Source organism: Ochlerotatus camptorhynchus, unplaced genomic scaffold (assembly GCF_037179485.1).
Source record: "Ochlerotatus camptorhynchus isolate MF236.1 unplaced genomic scaffold, CSIRO-AGI_Acam_v1.1 ptg000002l, whole genome shotgun sequence".
In the NCBI taxonomy this organism is placed as follows: Eukaryota; Metazoa; Arthropoda; class Insecta; order Diptera; family Culicidae; genus Ochlerotatus; species Ochlerotatus camptorhynchus.
Genome location: NW_027040494.1, coordinates 2,802,268 through 2,818,315, shown reverse-complemented (window position 1 = coordinate 2,818,315; position 16,048 = coordinate 2,802,268). Strand labels below are relative to the sequence as shown.

At 40.1% G+C, this 16,048-nt stretch overlaps 1 protein-coding gene across 1 annotated transcript in view; it reads left to right on the top strand.

Moving 5' to 3' along the window:
• Positions 1–16,048, top strand: part of Drl-2 (Derailed 2) — a 275,456-nt gene that overhangs the window by 165,939 nt on the left and 93,469 nt on the right. Inside the window, exon 6 of the mRNA XM_065225169.1 lies at positions 5,359–5,525. Within this exon, the coding sequence (XP_065081241.1) occupies positions 5,359–5,525 (167 nt within the window). The remainder of the gene's footprint in view (positions 1–5,358; positions 5,526–16,048) is intronic.

Sequence of the window (16,048 nt, the reverse complement as noted above, 5' to 3'; positions counted from 1 at the left end):
AAGCTATTGACTTGAAAAATCTTCCATTGGCATTCGTTGCAAAATCTTGAAGTTTCATACCCATATTGGCCACGTTCCCAGGAGCATCCAGAACCTGCTACAGGGTTACCATGGCAAGCTGTGGACATGGGTAATCTACCATTGGCAATGGTTTGAACAATCTTGAAGTTGGACACCCATATTGATATGGTTCCAGTCATGCTCCAAACTGGAAACTTCCCCCGGGGCACCCAGAACCTGCTCTAAAGAAACCAAAGCAAGCAGTGGACTTGAAAAGGCTACCATTGGCGTTGACTTGCAAAATCTTGAAATTAATCATTAAATTATACTATCAAAACTACCCGCATTATCAGAAATATCCTGTTCTACGGTAATCAGATTGATGCTGAAACACTAAGGAATTATTTGTCTGCATTTAGGGATGGTGTTTGATGGGAAAATACAGTGAAATTAATGTGTTTATATTGGTTACCGAAAACGGTCACTGGGTGCCGAAGTCGTCATTTACCGTATATTCGGAGTGGTTTGAGATTTGGGCGTAATTGCTTTTGATAATAAACGCTTCAATTGGCGATTTCTCGCGAGTAAAAGCTCAGCCTAGAAAACTAAAAACACACACAGGTTGAGGAATAATTCATCTAGTATTTGGCATAATTTGATCCCGAGATTTAGCTTTTATTCGCGAGAAATCAGCGATTGTTGTATTTGTGTACAAAAGCAGTTACGCCCATATCTTGAAGTTTGTTCTCCGGATATGAACTCTCATATAAGGTGCAATACACAAATTACGAAACACAAAAATACGGATTTTCGACCCCTCACCCCTAAAGGGTGTCCCAAAAAACGCTGTAGTAAATTACCTAAATGACCGATCCTTTTCAAACTTTCAGACAGTAAAATATGACCAATTAGTAAGCTTTTGGCATATTTATTTCATTCAAATTCAATACCGTAACACTACGCTCACACCTTACGCTTAACTCCACTCATAAGGTTATGAACAACATCTTGCTGCAGCTTCTTCTGTACAGAAACCTTCTTCATGTCTTCCTCAGATTTGACCTCCTTGGGATGCTTCCGTTGTGCCTGCTTCATAATGGCCCAGTATTTTTCGATGGGCCTTAGTTCCGGTGAGTTAAGGGAGTTCATGTCCTTAGGTACTAAAGTGACCCCGTTGGCTTCGTACCACTCCAGAACAACATTTGAATAGTGGCACGAAGCTAGATCCGGCCAGAAGATCGTAGGCCCCTCGTGTTGCTTCAACAGAGGAAGCAGGTGCTTCTGTGGACACTCCTTGAGGTAGATCTCTCCGTTTACAGTCCCGGTAGTTACAAACGGCGTACTCCGTTTGACACATGAGCAGATCGCTTGCCAAATCATGTATTTCTTGACAAACTGCTTCCTTACTTCCTCCGGAACATCAAACTTGTGCTGGGCGGTGAAGAACAGTAGCTCCGGAAGCTGCCGGAAGTCCACCTTGAGGTAAGCCTTATCATCCATGATGAGACAATGAGGCTTCGTCAGCATCTGAGTGTACAGTTTCAGGGCCGTTACTTTCCCACCGTATTTTGCCGTTCGTCCCGATTTGGAGACTTCTGCACTTCGTACGTATGCAGTCGCTCCCGGTCATTGAGTCTCTGAACGAAAGACTTGGACAGATTCAACTTTTTGGCCACATCCTTGACCGACGCATTGGGATTCCGCTGAAACGCTTTCACGACACGCTTGTGATCCTGCTCACTAATAGAACATTCTTTCTGACCACATGTCTCCTTCCGTTCGATGCTCAGAGTTTCGTAGTAACGTTTAATCACACGACTCACCGTTGACTGCACGATTTCGAATTGTTTTCCGATGTCCCGATGAGAGAGTTGGGGATTTTCCGGGTGCTTGCGCTACATCAATTCGTGACCTTGCTTTTCGGATGACGCCATTTTTTCCAACTTTCGAAAAACTGACAGCGATAAAAATACAGTGTAAACAATACACTCTAAACTAGTTTTACTCATTTTTCAAGAAAAATAACCAATGGGTAATTTTTCCCAGCGTTTTTTTTTCCCGTGATGCTATTTGATATAGGACACCCTTTATGTAACAATAAGTAACGCTTAATAAGACTCCGCCCCAAGGGCGTAGCCAGGTTTCGAGCTAGGGAGGGGCGAAAAAAAAATTACCATGGAAAATTTGGCCGAATGCCATTTCACCGAACGCCATTCCCTCGAAAGCCTTTGTGTTGCCGAGTTTAGGGGGGAGCAGTCGCCCCCCCCCCTGCCCCTATCTGGCTACGCCTATGCTCCGCCCTCTGAAATTACGAAACGCAAGCATTCTCAACCCCCGTTTTTGATTTTTCATTGGTTATTCTGTTACATAACATTTAGCATTAACCTCCCTTCCCCTAACAATAAGTAACGCAAGCTCGATCCCCCTCCTCCCCCTTCATGCGTTACGTGATTTGTGCACAAAGCCTAATGAGTATAGACCATTTTGCGAAATGGTAGGAGCTGATTTGCCTGACAGAATTTGATGATGTTCATTAGACTGATGCAAAATTTGACTTTTTCGCTCCACAGTGCTTAAATGGTTTCAAATCGGGTCGTGATTACCCTCCAAAAGTTACAACTCATTTGGTTAGAAACAGACTTCGCACAAACCATTTGAAGTTTTCATGTAAATTACTATGGGAAATCTCAAATTTTTGTTCATTGCCTTCTAGTCTTTTTCCATACTGAGCTGCGAAACAGTTCGATAGCCATTCTTATAGAAAATTTTCTCAGCTACAACTTTGCTGAAGATCGTTTCTATGTAAAACGAGACAGAAAATAGTTATTAATTATTTAAGAGATTGGTAAACTTATGACATGATCAAGCAGCTGCTCTGTAGGCAACACTGTATTTTGCAGTGTGACATAGTAGCCATAATTTTGGTGTCCTATTCAACGCCCCAGAAACACCAATGTTGCCTGCTGAGCAGTTGATTGAGCATGATCATAAGACATCAGTGCATTGAACCATTAATAACTTTCGATCCTTGCATCTTTGCAAAAAGTAGTCTTTGGCAAAGTTGTAGCTGGGAAAATTTCCTACAAGTAAAATTGAAAGCTTTTGAAGCAGACCGATATGGTGAATTATTAGATAGACATGAACAAAAATCTTGGTTTTACCATAGTAATTCCCATACAAACTTCAAATGGTTTGTGCCATTTCAGTTTCTCACCAAATGGGTTCAAATTTTGAGAGGTTAGTCAGGATCCGATTTGGAATCGTTTAAGTATTGTGGAGCGAAAATTTCAAATTTTGCATCACTCTAATGTTCATGTTCCTTCTCACAGCCTGTCAAATTTATTCATGAGTTGAATCTGAAACGTCTCGTAAAGTACTCTATTAAGTCAAGATTTGATAATAGTTAACAACTCTACTCGACTGATGGCTTCTGTGATACTAAATAAAACATTGATGGACAGCATGTCCAGTAACGAGTATATGAGAATAAACTGTATTTTCTTTATTATTGTTATTAGCTTATATGCTAGGCTAGGCTTAAGCTACAGATGTTTGGGGGCGACCCCGCCGTTGTGTTTAGAATCCATACCTATCACGCCAAAGTTACGAGTTCAAATCTCACCCCCAGACGAGTCAAGAATGACCCAAGAGTGTTAGAATTAGTATAATAAAAAAATATAAAGATATGCTGCGTGTTTTTATTATGGGTAAGTCCAAAGAAAGGTTTCCTGATTTGCATAAAACATGTTGTTTTTGAAGTGAAACTGGAAAAACCTGAAGTGTAGCTATGAAAAATATGTTATTTCTTGTGAATTCTATTACATGATGATTTGGAAAAACTTTGAAGGTTGTATACTACAATAGTCGTTAAAAAATAACATTATACTGGTCCAAAACTTATCATAGAGAAAATGAGAGATATTTATAATTTTGAAATGTTTCTGATACAAGTAACCGAAGTTTATATTCTAATATCATATTTTTAAGTTACTTAGTATTAGAAAAGTACAAAGTCAATTCTCGATTACCTTTTCAAAGGGAAGTATCAGCTTTACTTTACTACTTTACTACGCTTACTAACACCACTAACAGGTAGGGGAAAATTTCTCCTATCTGATAGTAGTGTTAGCATGTGTGGGCGAGCTACCAGTTACGGCAAATCGACGATCAAATGCATTGTTTACAAAAGCTGATACGTCCCTTTGAAAAAGTAATCGAGAATTATGTTTTGTTATCTATATAGTCGGAGAAAGAAATACGGTATGAATCCTTCCCAGACTACTCACACTCCATCGACAGTCCCTCCTTCAGGCGCTACATTTACACGTTTCGGACCCATGATACTTTGTTTTTTGCATTCCGGACATTCACAGCTTGGAAAACACGCACGTAAACAAAATTTACTCATCCATGAAATATAATAAACACACCCGGCAAGTTAAAGCCTCCAGCGCCACAAAACACGTGGGGGAAACAAAAGCCGGTTCAGATTTGCCTCTCGACAGGGTTGCTTCCACTCACTGCGCTATGCAAAAATGTTTTTGTTTCGAAATTATCAAATCTTTTGATATTATAATGATTTTTGTACCTGTAAGTTACAAGAAGACATTCCAATGGATCACATCATTCGAGCAGTTTAAAATGACGTTACCGCTCGAACTTTGCCGTGGATCATTATTGAGACAATATTTCTTCTAGAACCTCGGGGAAATAAAGTCTTATTTAGGCTAAGCTTGAAAAATATAGAAAATAATGCTCCATTTTTGTCCGAAAACTGCCCGACAATACGATTAATTTTGCTATCAGAAAGTCACAATCCGCGATTTTATAATTCGTGGGTGCTCACTCTGAATGACCGCTCATGAATCGTATATTCGCTTATTTTGACTCTCCGAATGCGAAACTGACGGGTTGTACGTATCAAATACATACTTAACAACCTCTTCTTGTAACTTACAAGTACAACATAAAATTTTAACATCAAATGACTTTATTATTTCGAAAAACATTTTTTAGAGTGAAGTGAGTGGAAGACACCCTGCTCACAACCATCGTCTACCTTCCAACAAAAATGGTGCTCTTCTGTTTCTCCCCTGTACAACCATACAAACAAACTTTCACCACGGTAACCAACCCGCAAAGCATCCGCACCCAACCCATCATCGTCGTCGTCATCGTCACAATTTCATACGCAGTCCCATATTCAGCAGCCGCGCCGCGTAGAGATTTTCCCCCGTCATAATCATGAGAGGATAATCATCGTTTTTCATCTCGCTGCTTTCCACCTTCTCCGATCCGTCATGTTGTTGTCGTTGTTCATGATATTGTTATTTACCCCTGTGGCATGTTTATTTTTAGGGTTTCGGAGCACACCGTCCCCGTCGCCGTACGCAACGGCCCTACTCCCGCTGAATCACGCTCACAGCCATCAGAACGGACTGCCCACGACGGAGTCGGTCTACGCCAAGCCGGAATCGGTCTGTCCATCCCGGGTGTCCTATTACGCTTCATCGCAACTAACTCAGGTGAGTATCGTGCACTGTGTGCCGCTGGTTTTTTTTATGGTGCGCCGGTCTATTCAAGTTCTACCGGCAGAGTACATAAATCCCGCGATAAACGCGGTAGGAAATATGTTCCACCCACCGCTATTATTCGACTGCTTTCCAGCCAATCTAGCTGATTATTTGTAAGTGATTAGTCTAGGGTTGCACTAATCACATTCAAAAAATCGAATTGAATGGTTGGAAAGCAATCGAATAACAGGAGTGGGTAGCATTTATTTTCTACCGCGTATATTGGAGGATTTCTGTGGATGTTTTTTTTTTTTTTGGTGTGTAGCGTTATGTCCGGACATGGACACAATTGTGTTGGATGCGCTGGTTTTTCATTAAATCGTTTCTGTGCTGCTGCAGCAGCTGACACATCCGTTTTTATGGGGACAGAAAACAAGGTGCATTGTAAACCAACGGCTGCCGGTATGTTCTTGGTAACAGATGGACGTACTCAATTGAGAATTCGGGGTAGATTTACAAGCATGCATTGCTGCTAATTTTCAAATTCAAGTGAAACTATTTTATTTTTATATTTATTTATTTATTCATTTATTGTAATTCATCTGACAGTAGTTGTCTTAATGAATAAAACTTAGATATAACACAAAAAAGCAACAGATAAACAGATTACAAAAATAATCACAATCTTCTCAATCGGTTTCGAAATTGGTTCGATGTTTCTCCGAATTCAAATGTTTCTTCCACAGCGGAGAATGTCCGAATCTTCGCAGACATTGGCTCATGGTATCCATATGCAGTCCGATGGAATCTTGGTTGAAGTAAGGATGATTGCCGCAACATCCTTTGAGGAACACGGAAGGTTAATTGTGAAAGCAGTTGAGGGCAGTCCACATCGCCATTTAAAAGTTTCGCTACAAATAAGGCTTGTTGCATTTTTCTTCTGTGTTCCAATGTGTCCAGGTTCAATAACATGCATCGGTCTGCATAAGGTGGTAAATTCATTGGATCGCGCCATGGCAGGCTGCTCAAAGCCAACCTCAAAATTCTTTTCTGAACACGTCCTATTCGGAGATTCCACACTAGCTCATATGACGCACAGATGCATTCTCAAGTATGGGCCAAATTAAAGAGCAATATAATGCCTTCAAGCAGTGAGGGTCTTTGAAATCTCGTGCAATCTTAGAATAGTGAAGATTGAAGGTCAACTTTGGATCTAAAAGGACACCAAGAGCAGTCATACGTTCTACTCTGCGAAGCGTTACATTGTCAATGCAGTAGTCGTAAAGGATTGAACTCTTAGAGTGGTGAAACGTCATCACTGCACACTTTGGAACGCTGATGATGAGCTTATTGCGACGGCACCAATCCACAAACAAATCTAGCAGAGCTCGAAGACGATGACAATCCTCAATCGAGTGAACTATGACGTATATCATCTGCATAAACTCGCAGCTTGCATTTAACTCCCAACAAAGCTGCTACATCGTTGAAGAATAATGTAAACAAAAGTGCACCCAGTTTACTTCCCTGAGATACTCCAGAGGTGCTGGTAAACGTAGAAGAGACACAAGATCCTAGTCGTACTCGAAAAGTTCGTCCAGTCAAGTAGGAATGTAATGCAAAAATGACAGAAGCAGCAAAAGCTCTCAATTAATAACTGTGGAACTGAGAACTGACAATAAGCTGATATGCGATAAGTAATAATCAAGAAATGTCAAGCAGAGAAAACGTTTTAATTAGAAGCAAGTTTTCCCATGCTATTGGTTTTATGATTCGAAAACGTAAATTTCAGCGAATAATACATATTCTCAAGCATCAACTTCTTCACCCTGTTATACGATGCAATTGAAGATTAGTAAGTCTCAAATTCCAACAGACACATAACGGCAACGAATTAATTTCAAACAAGCAAAACATCAAATCCACTTATCATTCCACAACACTCGCCAGTCACCCTCTTTCAAATTGAACCATTCTTCCAAATTTAAAATCGTTCGGAGAAATGATTGGATCCAGCTAAGGATATTTGTCTAAATAAAGGAGAAATCAAACATTGAAACCCCTTCCCCCTTCCGCCCGACCACACAAACGGGAAATAAATTGCGTTAAACCCCCTATTTGCTCTACATCGGCACACCCTCCTCTCAGAGGAAATCAGCTCAGCTGAGTATGTAGTCAATAAACGTGGGGGTTTGTGAATGTGAATGTGAATGTGGCTAACCACGTGCTGAGAAAAAGCTGTTTGATCTGCCTTCTGCACGCGCCAGCTTCAGTTTCAGAACAAAACGTTCCCTTCTTGACAGTCGCTTGCCTTCGTGAAACAATGCCCTGCTGACGACGACGACGACGACGACGACGACGCCAGAAAAAGGGGTGAACGTTTGATCCCAACACTAATAATGGGTTTGAATAACAAATATCGAGGCAGCTACATTTTTATCAGACACTCTCGATTTTCAGATCCCGGGAACTCCAACGGTGAAGGTATTCAATCGTGGAATTGCTTTGGAGTGATGGTTATAGAATTTGCTTTTATTTTTGTGGCAACCTATCAGCTACAGATTTTCCTTTGAAATTGCGCCCCACTTGCTGCATGGGGGGGGGGGCGAGGGGGGGGCTAGCAGTAACTTGAGACATGATTTTGCCATCAATTTCCTTAGACAGCTAGGCTTTACTACTGACGGAAAAGTGTTTTTGCTGATGCAGTCAGTGGAGGGAAATTGGTGGATCAATACTTTTTGGCGCCAGGCTGGTTTTGGCATGTAGAGCTTAATCTTGATGAGGGCAGAAATCTTGCAGTCAGTTTTTATTAGATGTCAAATCAGTTATGTGGGGAATTTTTTGTGCACAGAAATACAGAAGACTCATTCTACCAGGATGTATCAATGTTTTTGCCTGATTTTTCAACAGTTTTCATCACTAAGGAAATGAAAAGTAAACCTCAAATATGATTGCAAGTTTCGGAAAATGCTTAAAACTCCTTATAAGAATTGAACAACAGTTTATAATTTGAGTGGCTGAAAATGATTTGGTGAAAAAGTACGATTCGTGACGAAAGAGTGAGGCCGTTCGGGAAAAAAGACGGTCAAAAGTCTTTTCTCATCTTCATTGACGTTTCTGAGGGTAGGTTTCTTTGGTGAATTTGTTTGGAATGGTGATCCACTTCTTTTGAAATATACACTGATGTTGTATTAAGAGGGTATTACTCTTAGAAAATCGAACATTTTACGTAATTGAGACCGACGTACTACGTGTTCAGCGAAGTTGTGAAACTAGATATTTTAAGAAACTTTGTTAAAGACACAATTAGATATAGCGGATTTTCTCTTCAGACTTCCTTAAAACTGGTTTTCGAGTTTTTTAATTTTTTATCAATACCGTATTGTTCCAGAAAGATTAAGATATTATCAAAATCAATTACTTTTATGAAGACACCAACAACTTTTATCGGCTTCATTTTAATGTACCTTTATTTCAAAGCCAAAATACACCAATTTTCTAAAATAAATTTTACAAAAATGTGCATGTTTGTTCAACAACACTCACCGTCATAAAATATGTCATGGTTTTATGTGTAAGTATTTAAAAAAATAGTATCAGGAACAGTCGGGTACATAATTTTTGAAGCTACTTTATACAGCACCATTTGTGCAATATTCTACATAATTATCATGATTATCGTGAAATGAAAATCTGCTTTCAAATTAAGTTGGAATTTTGTAAGATAACTGCAAAAATGAGAAAAACGCTGTAGCAAGATTTTGCGCAGATCTAGATAAGCGATGGTTCAGGGCCAAACGCACGCTCAGCCGCTTTGTAGTTGCAAACTCAGATTGGCTGAAGGGAAACGTTTTTTTTTTTTTTTTCAAATATTTCACACGAAACTGCCAAAGGACGACCAAAAAAATTGTTCACTGAACTGAATAGACCGAACAAGAGACGCAGGGTAAAAGTTCTGACAGATTCTGGAACAAGCGAGGAACTGGCTTACGCTACGGAAATAAAGACACGTGCTGATGGATCGGCGGATGCGGCTAAATGAGTACATGAAGCATTGCAGACAACTCACTCGAGCAAAGAAAATTCGACAGACTTGGAAGTCACACAATGATTCCAGAAGCGAGCGATCTATGACTGAAAATGAAGGTCAGTCGTTATTTATCAATGGAGACTTTTCCAAGGACCAATGGACACTACTGCGTAACAAAACAAGGCAATGTTACTCAGAATTACCCTTCGTATAAAAGATTGATGAAGGCTCGCAAAAGATGTCTTCCAGATAATATAACGGTGTCAGAGATATCTGCTGAAACTCAACTTCAACTTTTGTTTAACCATACCGCCAAACGCACTATTGTAAAGCGGTCTTTGGAATCTGGATGACAAACAAGGACCGAAAATCGATGTCTGTCACCATTTTGAAATTCAAGATGGTGGATTCCGGTTTCAGAAAAACTCGGAAATTCTGTCGAATATCCCACAATATGGAATCGGAGTGACGTATAGGGATTGAAAATTCATGTCTGTCACCAATACCGTCAAATACCACACAATATGCGTAGTTTTGAAAACGGGGCGACGTGTAAGGACCGGAAAACCATGTCTGACTCCATTTTGCAATCCAAGATGGCGGCATCCGGTTAGAGAAAAACTGGGAAATACTATCAAATACCTCACAATATGGGTATTTTTGGAATCGAGGTATCTTGTAGGGACCGGAAACCGATGTCTGACACCATTTTGAAATTCAAGATGGCGGCTTACGGTTTCAGAAAAACTTGAAAATTGATTTCTTGCAAATGATTTGTTCTAGACATTTCTAGATCTTCTAGAACAAGCTGCTATCTCTTTCTGTTGGAAAGCTATGAACAATTTTTGCTTATAAGTACCGTAAAACGGGGTAACATTGATAGTTTTTTAAAGTATATTCTAAATATTTTTTACAACAATAAATGTTTTTCAAATTTTATATTTTTAAAACAAGTACTGAGGATTGAAGAGTTATTTTTTCTGTAATATGTTTTACGGAAATTCAACATTTGCACTATTTTTTAGTTTTGTGACCGAATTTCAGTATTTTGATTCGGGGTTACTTTGATAATGCTCGATGAATGTAGAAGAAAATGAATGAAATTCAAACAATTTAGTTCATTAAATATGACGCTGACTGTATTCACCTTTATACAGCGATATTGTAAAGCAATGCAATGAAATCTAATAATTTGAGTTAGAAAATATTGATACGACGTATAATAAAGCATTTTATTAAATCGAATTGAAGCGTCCATGAATGTGCAAATTACACTTACTCAGTGTGTTATTAGATCAAATTTCTGGTTCTGAATCAGAAAGACAGTCAACGTTTATAAAGCTTTTAATAAGTACATTATTCATATGAGAGCATCGATCTCAATGAGCTTTTTTCAGCACATAATTCGACATCCTGTTTTATTCAGCATTGTACACTTTTAAACAGCATTTATTCAATATGTATGTTTATTTGTGACTTAGAATTGTTTGTTGGGGTTACAGTCATCCTAAGGATTCCTAACCACTGTAATCATCACATTGATGTAAGCTATGTAACTCACGGCTTACCTACCAGCCTATAGCTGACCCGATTTTAACCCGGCGGGGCGGCCTCGAGCAAGGGTACTTCCTCTCCAAGTCGGTCGGATTTGGGTGTTACAACAAAACAACAAGAAGGAAAGAAAATTGAATTTAACTACTTATATTGTCTAACCTGACCTTTGTCCTCCTCCTCGCTGTTGCTGCTGATGTTCGGTGTGGCCGACGGTATGGCGGCGGTTCTGCTGCTACAAAGCACGGCCTGTGCTGAGCGGTATTGTTCTTCGGCTGTATAGCAGCTGTCCTTGACAATTAGCGGGAGGATGAGCTGGGCTCGTCTATCAGACCCCCCGGCGACATTAGTGACGAATCACCGGATTGCCTACTCGCCGTAGGCAACCCCGGCAGACACAGCAGTGTTTCTGCCCAAGCAAACTCACCTGTAGTACTGCCTGCTTTGTCCTGCTTGACGATTAACTGCGGTGGCGAGACTGGCTCTATTGGCTGAGCCACCGCAGTCAGGACGGCGAGTGTTGGCCGGATCCTTGGTGATTAGCCAGAGAAGCGTATAGCTCCTGCTTCCCACAATGGCGATCCGACACCCTTTCTGGTTGCACTAAACAACACTAATTTTCACAGCCACGGGGCCGGCTTCCACTCTCGGTACACTACACAAATCGTACTTGCACTCGCGACGCAATTGGGAAATCTTCTCAATAGGAGATCAGCTAGTTCGGGATCCAAAAATCGTCTCCGAACAAAAAAACACACGCTCACTCCACCGTGGCTCGAATTGTTCGTCTCTTCACAGCGTTACAATTACAAAAAACAACAAACCGCCATCGCTCCTGCAACCACGCTCGACTGTTATGCTTTTATGCTTTTCGCCTTATTTGCAGCGGGAGGAGCTTTTGAGGCCTAATTTTATTTGGGACGCGATACATTTTAAAACGATATTTTTTTCCCCATCTAACTAAACTAAAGGGTGATACGGTCAAAATTTGGTCAAGGGAAAACGCGTGTAAATCGGTGAAATCGAATTAAATTTCTTTTTCAAGTTCAATTAGTATAAAATTCAGGAAAAATATTCAGTTAGGCTTCCGCTTTTCCAAATCCGAATTGCCGGGCCTTACGCTTGACCCCTGCCATCAGATTTTGTACAGCCACCTTGTCCACCTTCTTCGCCGCAGAAAGCCAGGTTGCCTTGAACTGCTGCTCGCCCTTAGCGGTTTTTTTTTTTTTTGTATTCTTTAGGTTCCGCTTGACAATAGCCCTGTATTTCTCAATTGGGCGGAGCTCTGGCGTGTTGGGAGGGTTCTTGTCCTTGGGAACCACCTGCACGTTGTTGGCGGCGTACCACTCCATGGCCTTTTTACCGTAATGGCAAGATGTCAAATCCGGCCAAAACAGTACGGAACAACCGTGTTTCTTCAGGAAAGGCAGCAGACGTTTATTCAAACACTCTTTCACGTAAATTTCTTGGTTGACAGTCCCGGAAGCTATGAAAATTCTGCTTTTCAAGTCACAGGTACAGATGGCTTGCCAAACCAGATATTTCTTTGCGAACTTTGACAGTTTCATGTGCTTGAAAATATCTGCTACCTTTCCCCTTCCTTTTGCCGTATAAAACTCCTGTCCCGGAAGCTGCTTGTAGTCGGCTTTGACGTAGGTTTCGTCGTCCATTACCACGCAGTCAAACTTCGTCAGCATCGTCGTGTACAGCCTCCGGGATCGCGCTTTGGCCGTCGTATTTTGTTTATCATCGCGATTTGAAGTCACTACCTTCTTGTAAGTCGATAGTCCTGCTCGTTTTTTGGCTCGATGCACGGTTGTAGACGATACACCCAGCTTATTTGCGGCATCTCGGAGAGAGAGGTTAGGGTTTCGCTTGAAACTACCGGCAACTCTCTTTGTCGTCTCAGCGGCTTCCGGTTTTCGATTTCCCCCCGATCCAGACTTCCTGGCTGTCGACAAACGTTCTCCAAACACTTTAATTACATTTGTAACGGTTAATTTGGCAACTTTTAGCGATTTTGCCAACTTTGCGTGCGAGTAGCTCGGATTTTCGCGATGCGCGAGCAAAATTTTGATACGCTGCTCTTCTTGCTTGGACGGCATTTTGACAACTGAAGAGTGAATTCCAAAATCAAAATAGGAGCAACATTCTACACACACACACCTTCAAAATGAGGGGTGTTTAGGTTTTTTAAATGCAAAATTGAAAGAAATACGTCAAGTTGATATTGACCAAATTTTGACCGTATCACCAATAAAACTTTAGCAATAAAAAATACCAAATAAAATAACGTGCAAAATTTACAAATTAAAATTATTCACGCAGGCATAGTGGTGAGTATGTTGCCGGCCGGTAAATGACAAAAAAAAACATAACAAACACGGCTAAATTACACTCGGCGGCAAAACTACACAAAACGGGATTAATTGTAACACGCAGGTTACAGCTATGACGAAATTCTTGATTGCTGCCCCCGTGGAAATTATTCAAAGTTTAAAGTATGATACGCAGAGGGGATGACAAAATCTAACACGAAAAATAACCCCCCTCTATTTATTACGTATCGTTCTTAAAGCCCCCTCCTCGTTAATTTCATGAAATTCAAATTTTTCGATCCATGTTTGATTCAGTTATAACCTTTTTATTTCATGGTATTAGTTTAACTCACAACTGAAACAAAATACAAGCGTATCATGGAGTATATGCTTTTCAAAAGTATATCGAAAGCAAAGAAACTCAAGATAGAAAATGAAAACACATCCATTTTACAAACAAGATTTTTTTTTTCTTCTTTGATTTGTTTTCCGTGGATCTTGTTTGCCGTGATGAGCACCAGGGAGGCAGCTCTCACACCTGGCCCTACCTATCGACCCATCAACTCATGAACCGGGGGGCTTTACTTCCCTTCCGAAGGAAAGCGTGATCAGAGATTTAATGCCTCAGAACATGGTGAAAGGTTATCTCGCTTACCACTAAGCCACCGGTGCCACTACAAGCAAGATTTAGTGATACCAAATTTTTACCTGGATTTTCAACCTTTTCGTAATGAAAAAGTGAAAAATCATTGTTTTTTTTTACGTAACGTAAAGCATTATTTCCCCTCCAATTCCACAATTCGTAACAATATAGGGGCCTCCTCTCCCGTTACGTAGTTCATGGCCAGTGCCTTGTCAGTGTGTATTTTTTTTAAGGCAGACCACCCAAGGAACCATAGGTACGTTATTTAACCTTTTTGGTTATAAAGCCTGTCCACGTTAAATTTCGGACACTAAGATAATGTCAGCGAAAAAAATCTACACATAATATCGATAGCAAATGTAGCTTAATTGAATGTTAATTCTTTTGTTTGTAAAATTCTTGAACTTTCTGTGGGATACCCGCCATCAGGTTCCGTACAGTATCCTCAGATACCTTAGTGGTGATGTGCCTCCATTTTCTCTTGAAATCATTGATGCCATTTGCTTTTCTCTAGTTTCCGCTTAACCAGAGCCCAGTACCTTTCTATTGGGCAAAGTTCTGGACAGTTTGGCGGATTGGCTGCTTTTGGCACGTATTGTACCATTCCAGGATGGATTTTGCATAGTGACAAGAGGCCAAATCAGGCCAAAACAGAGCTGCAGTATCGTAGCTTCTGATAAAAGGTAGCAACCGCATTTGCAAGCATTTTTTCCGTATACATCATTGTTATAAATGAAACTTTTGGATTTGCGGCCACAACTACATATGGCCTGCCAAACCAAATACTTTTTGGGGAATTTCAAAAACTTCTTTATCCCGAAACACTTGGAAACGGTATTCCTTTTGCAGTATAAAAAGCCAATCTCGGAAAGTCTTCGAGCACATATGTTTCGTCGTTCATTTTTGCAAAAACGGTGTGAAAAGCTCCTTAGCACGATTTTTTGCAGTTACATTTTGCTTATCATTACGATAAGGCACCATTTTCACTTTTTACACCTTCAGCTCATGCCTCTGCTTCACTTTTCGTACATATGATTTTGATTATAAACTTTGCGAGCCACATTACGAACTGAAAGGTTTGGATGGTTCCCAAGAATGCCTACCACCTTCTGGTCCATTTGTCGAAAGCATACTTTTCGATTTGTTCCACTTGCAACCTTCCGATCCACAGTTAAACGCTGGTCAAATGATTTGCACACACTAAACACTAAACTGATGCAAAATTTGAAATTTTCGCTCCACAGTGTTCAAATGGTTTCAAATCGGGTCCTAATTAGCCTCCGAAAGTTTAAATTTATTTGATAAGAAACTGACTTTGCACAAACCATTTGAAGTTTATATTGAAATTACTATGGGAAAACCAATCTTTTTATTCCTTGTCTTCTAGTCTTTTTCCATATTGTACTGTTAACAAGATCTATTGCTATTCATATGGGATTTTTTATCAGCTACAACTCTGCAGAAAATCGTTTATCAGCCAAACGTCAAATAAAATTGTTATTTATTATTTAAGAGATTGATAATCTTACGGCAAGTTTAAGCAACTGTATTGTGAGCAACACTGTATTCTGCAGTGTGACATAGTAGCCATGTTTTTTTTTTCCACCAATGTTGCCTGCTGAACAGTTGGTTGAGCATAATCATAAGACATCAGTGACTTGAATCATTAATATTGTTTTGTTCCTTATATTTGATCGAAAAGTGGTCTTCAACAATGTTTTAGCTGAGAAAATTTTCAACAAGTTCAGTTATCATTTTTTAAAGTAAAGTGAACTGACGAGTTTTGAGATTGATATGAACCGAAATTATGGTTTCCCCATAGCAATTTCCATATAAACTTCAAATGGTTTGTGCCAAGTCAGGTTCTTACTAAAGGAGTTCAAATTTTGGGAGGATAATCAGGATCCAATTTGGAACCGGTTGATCATTGTGGAGCGAAAATTTCAAATTTTGCATCAGTCTTCTAAACACGGTACTCTTCGACAGTTTTAGC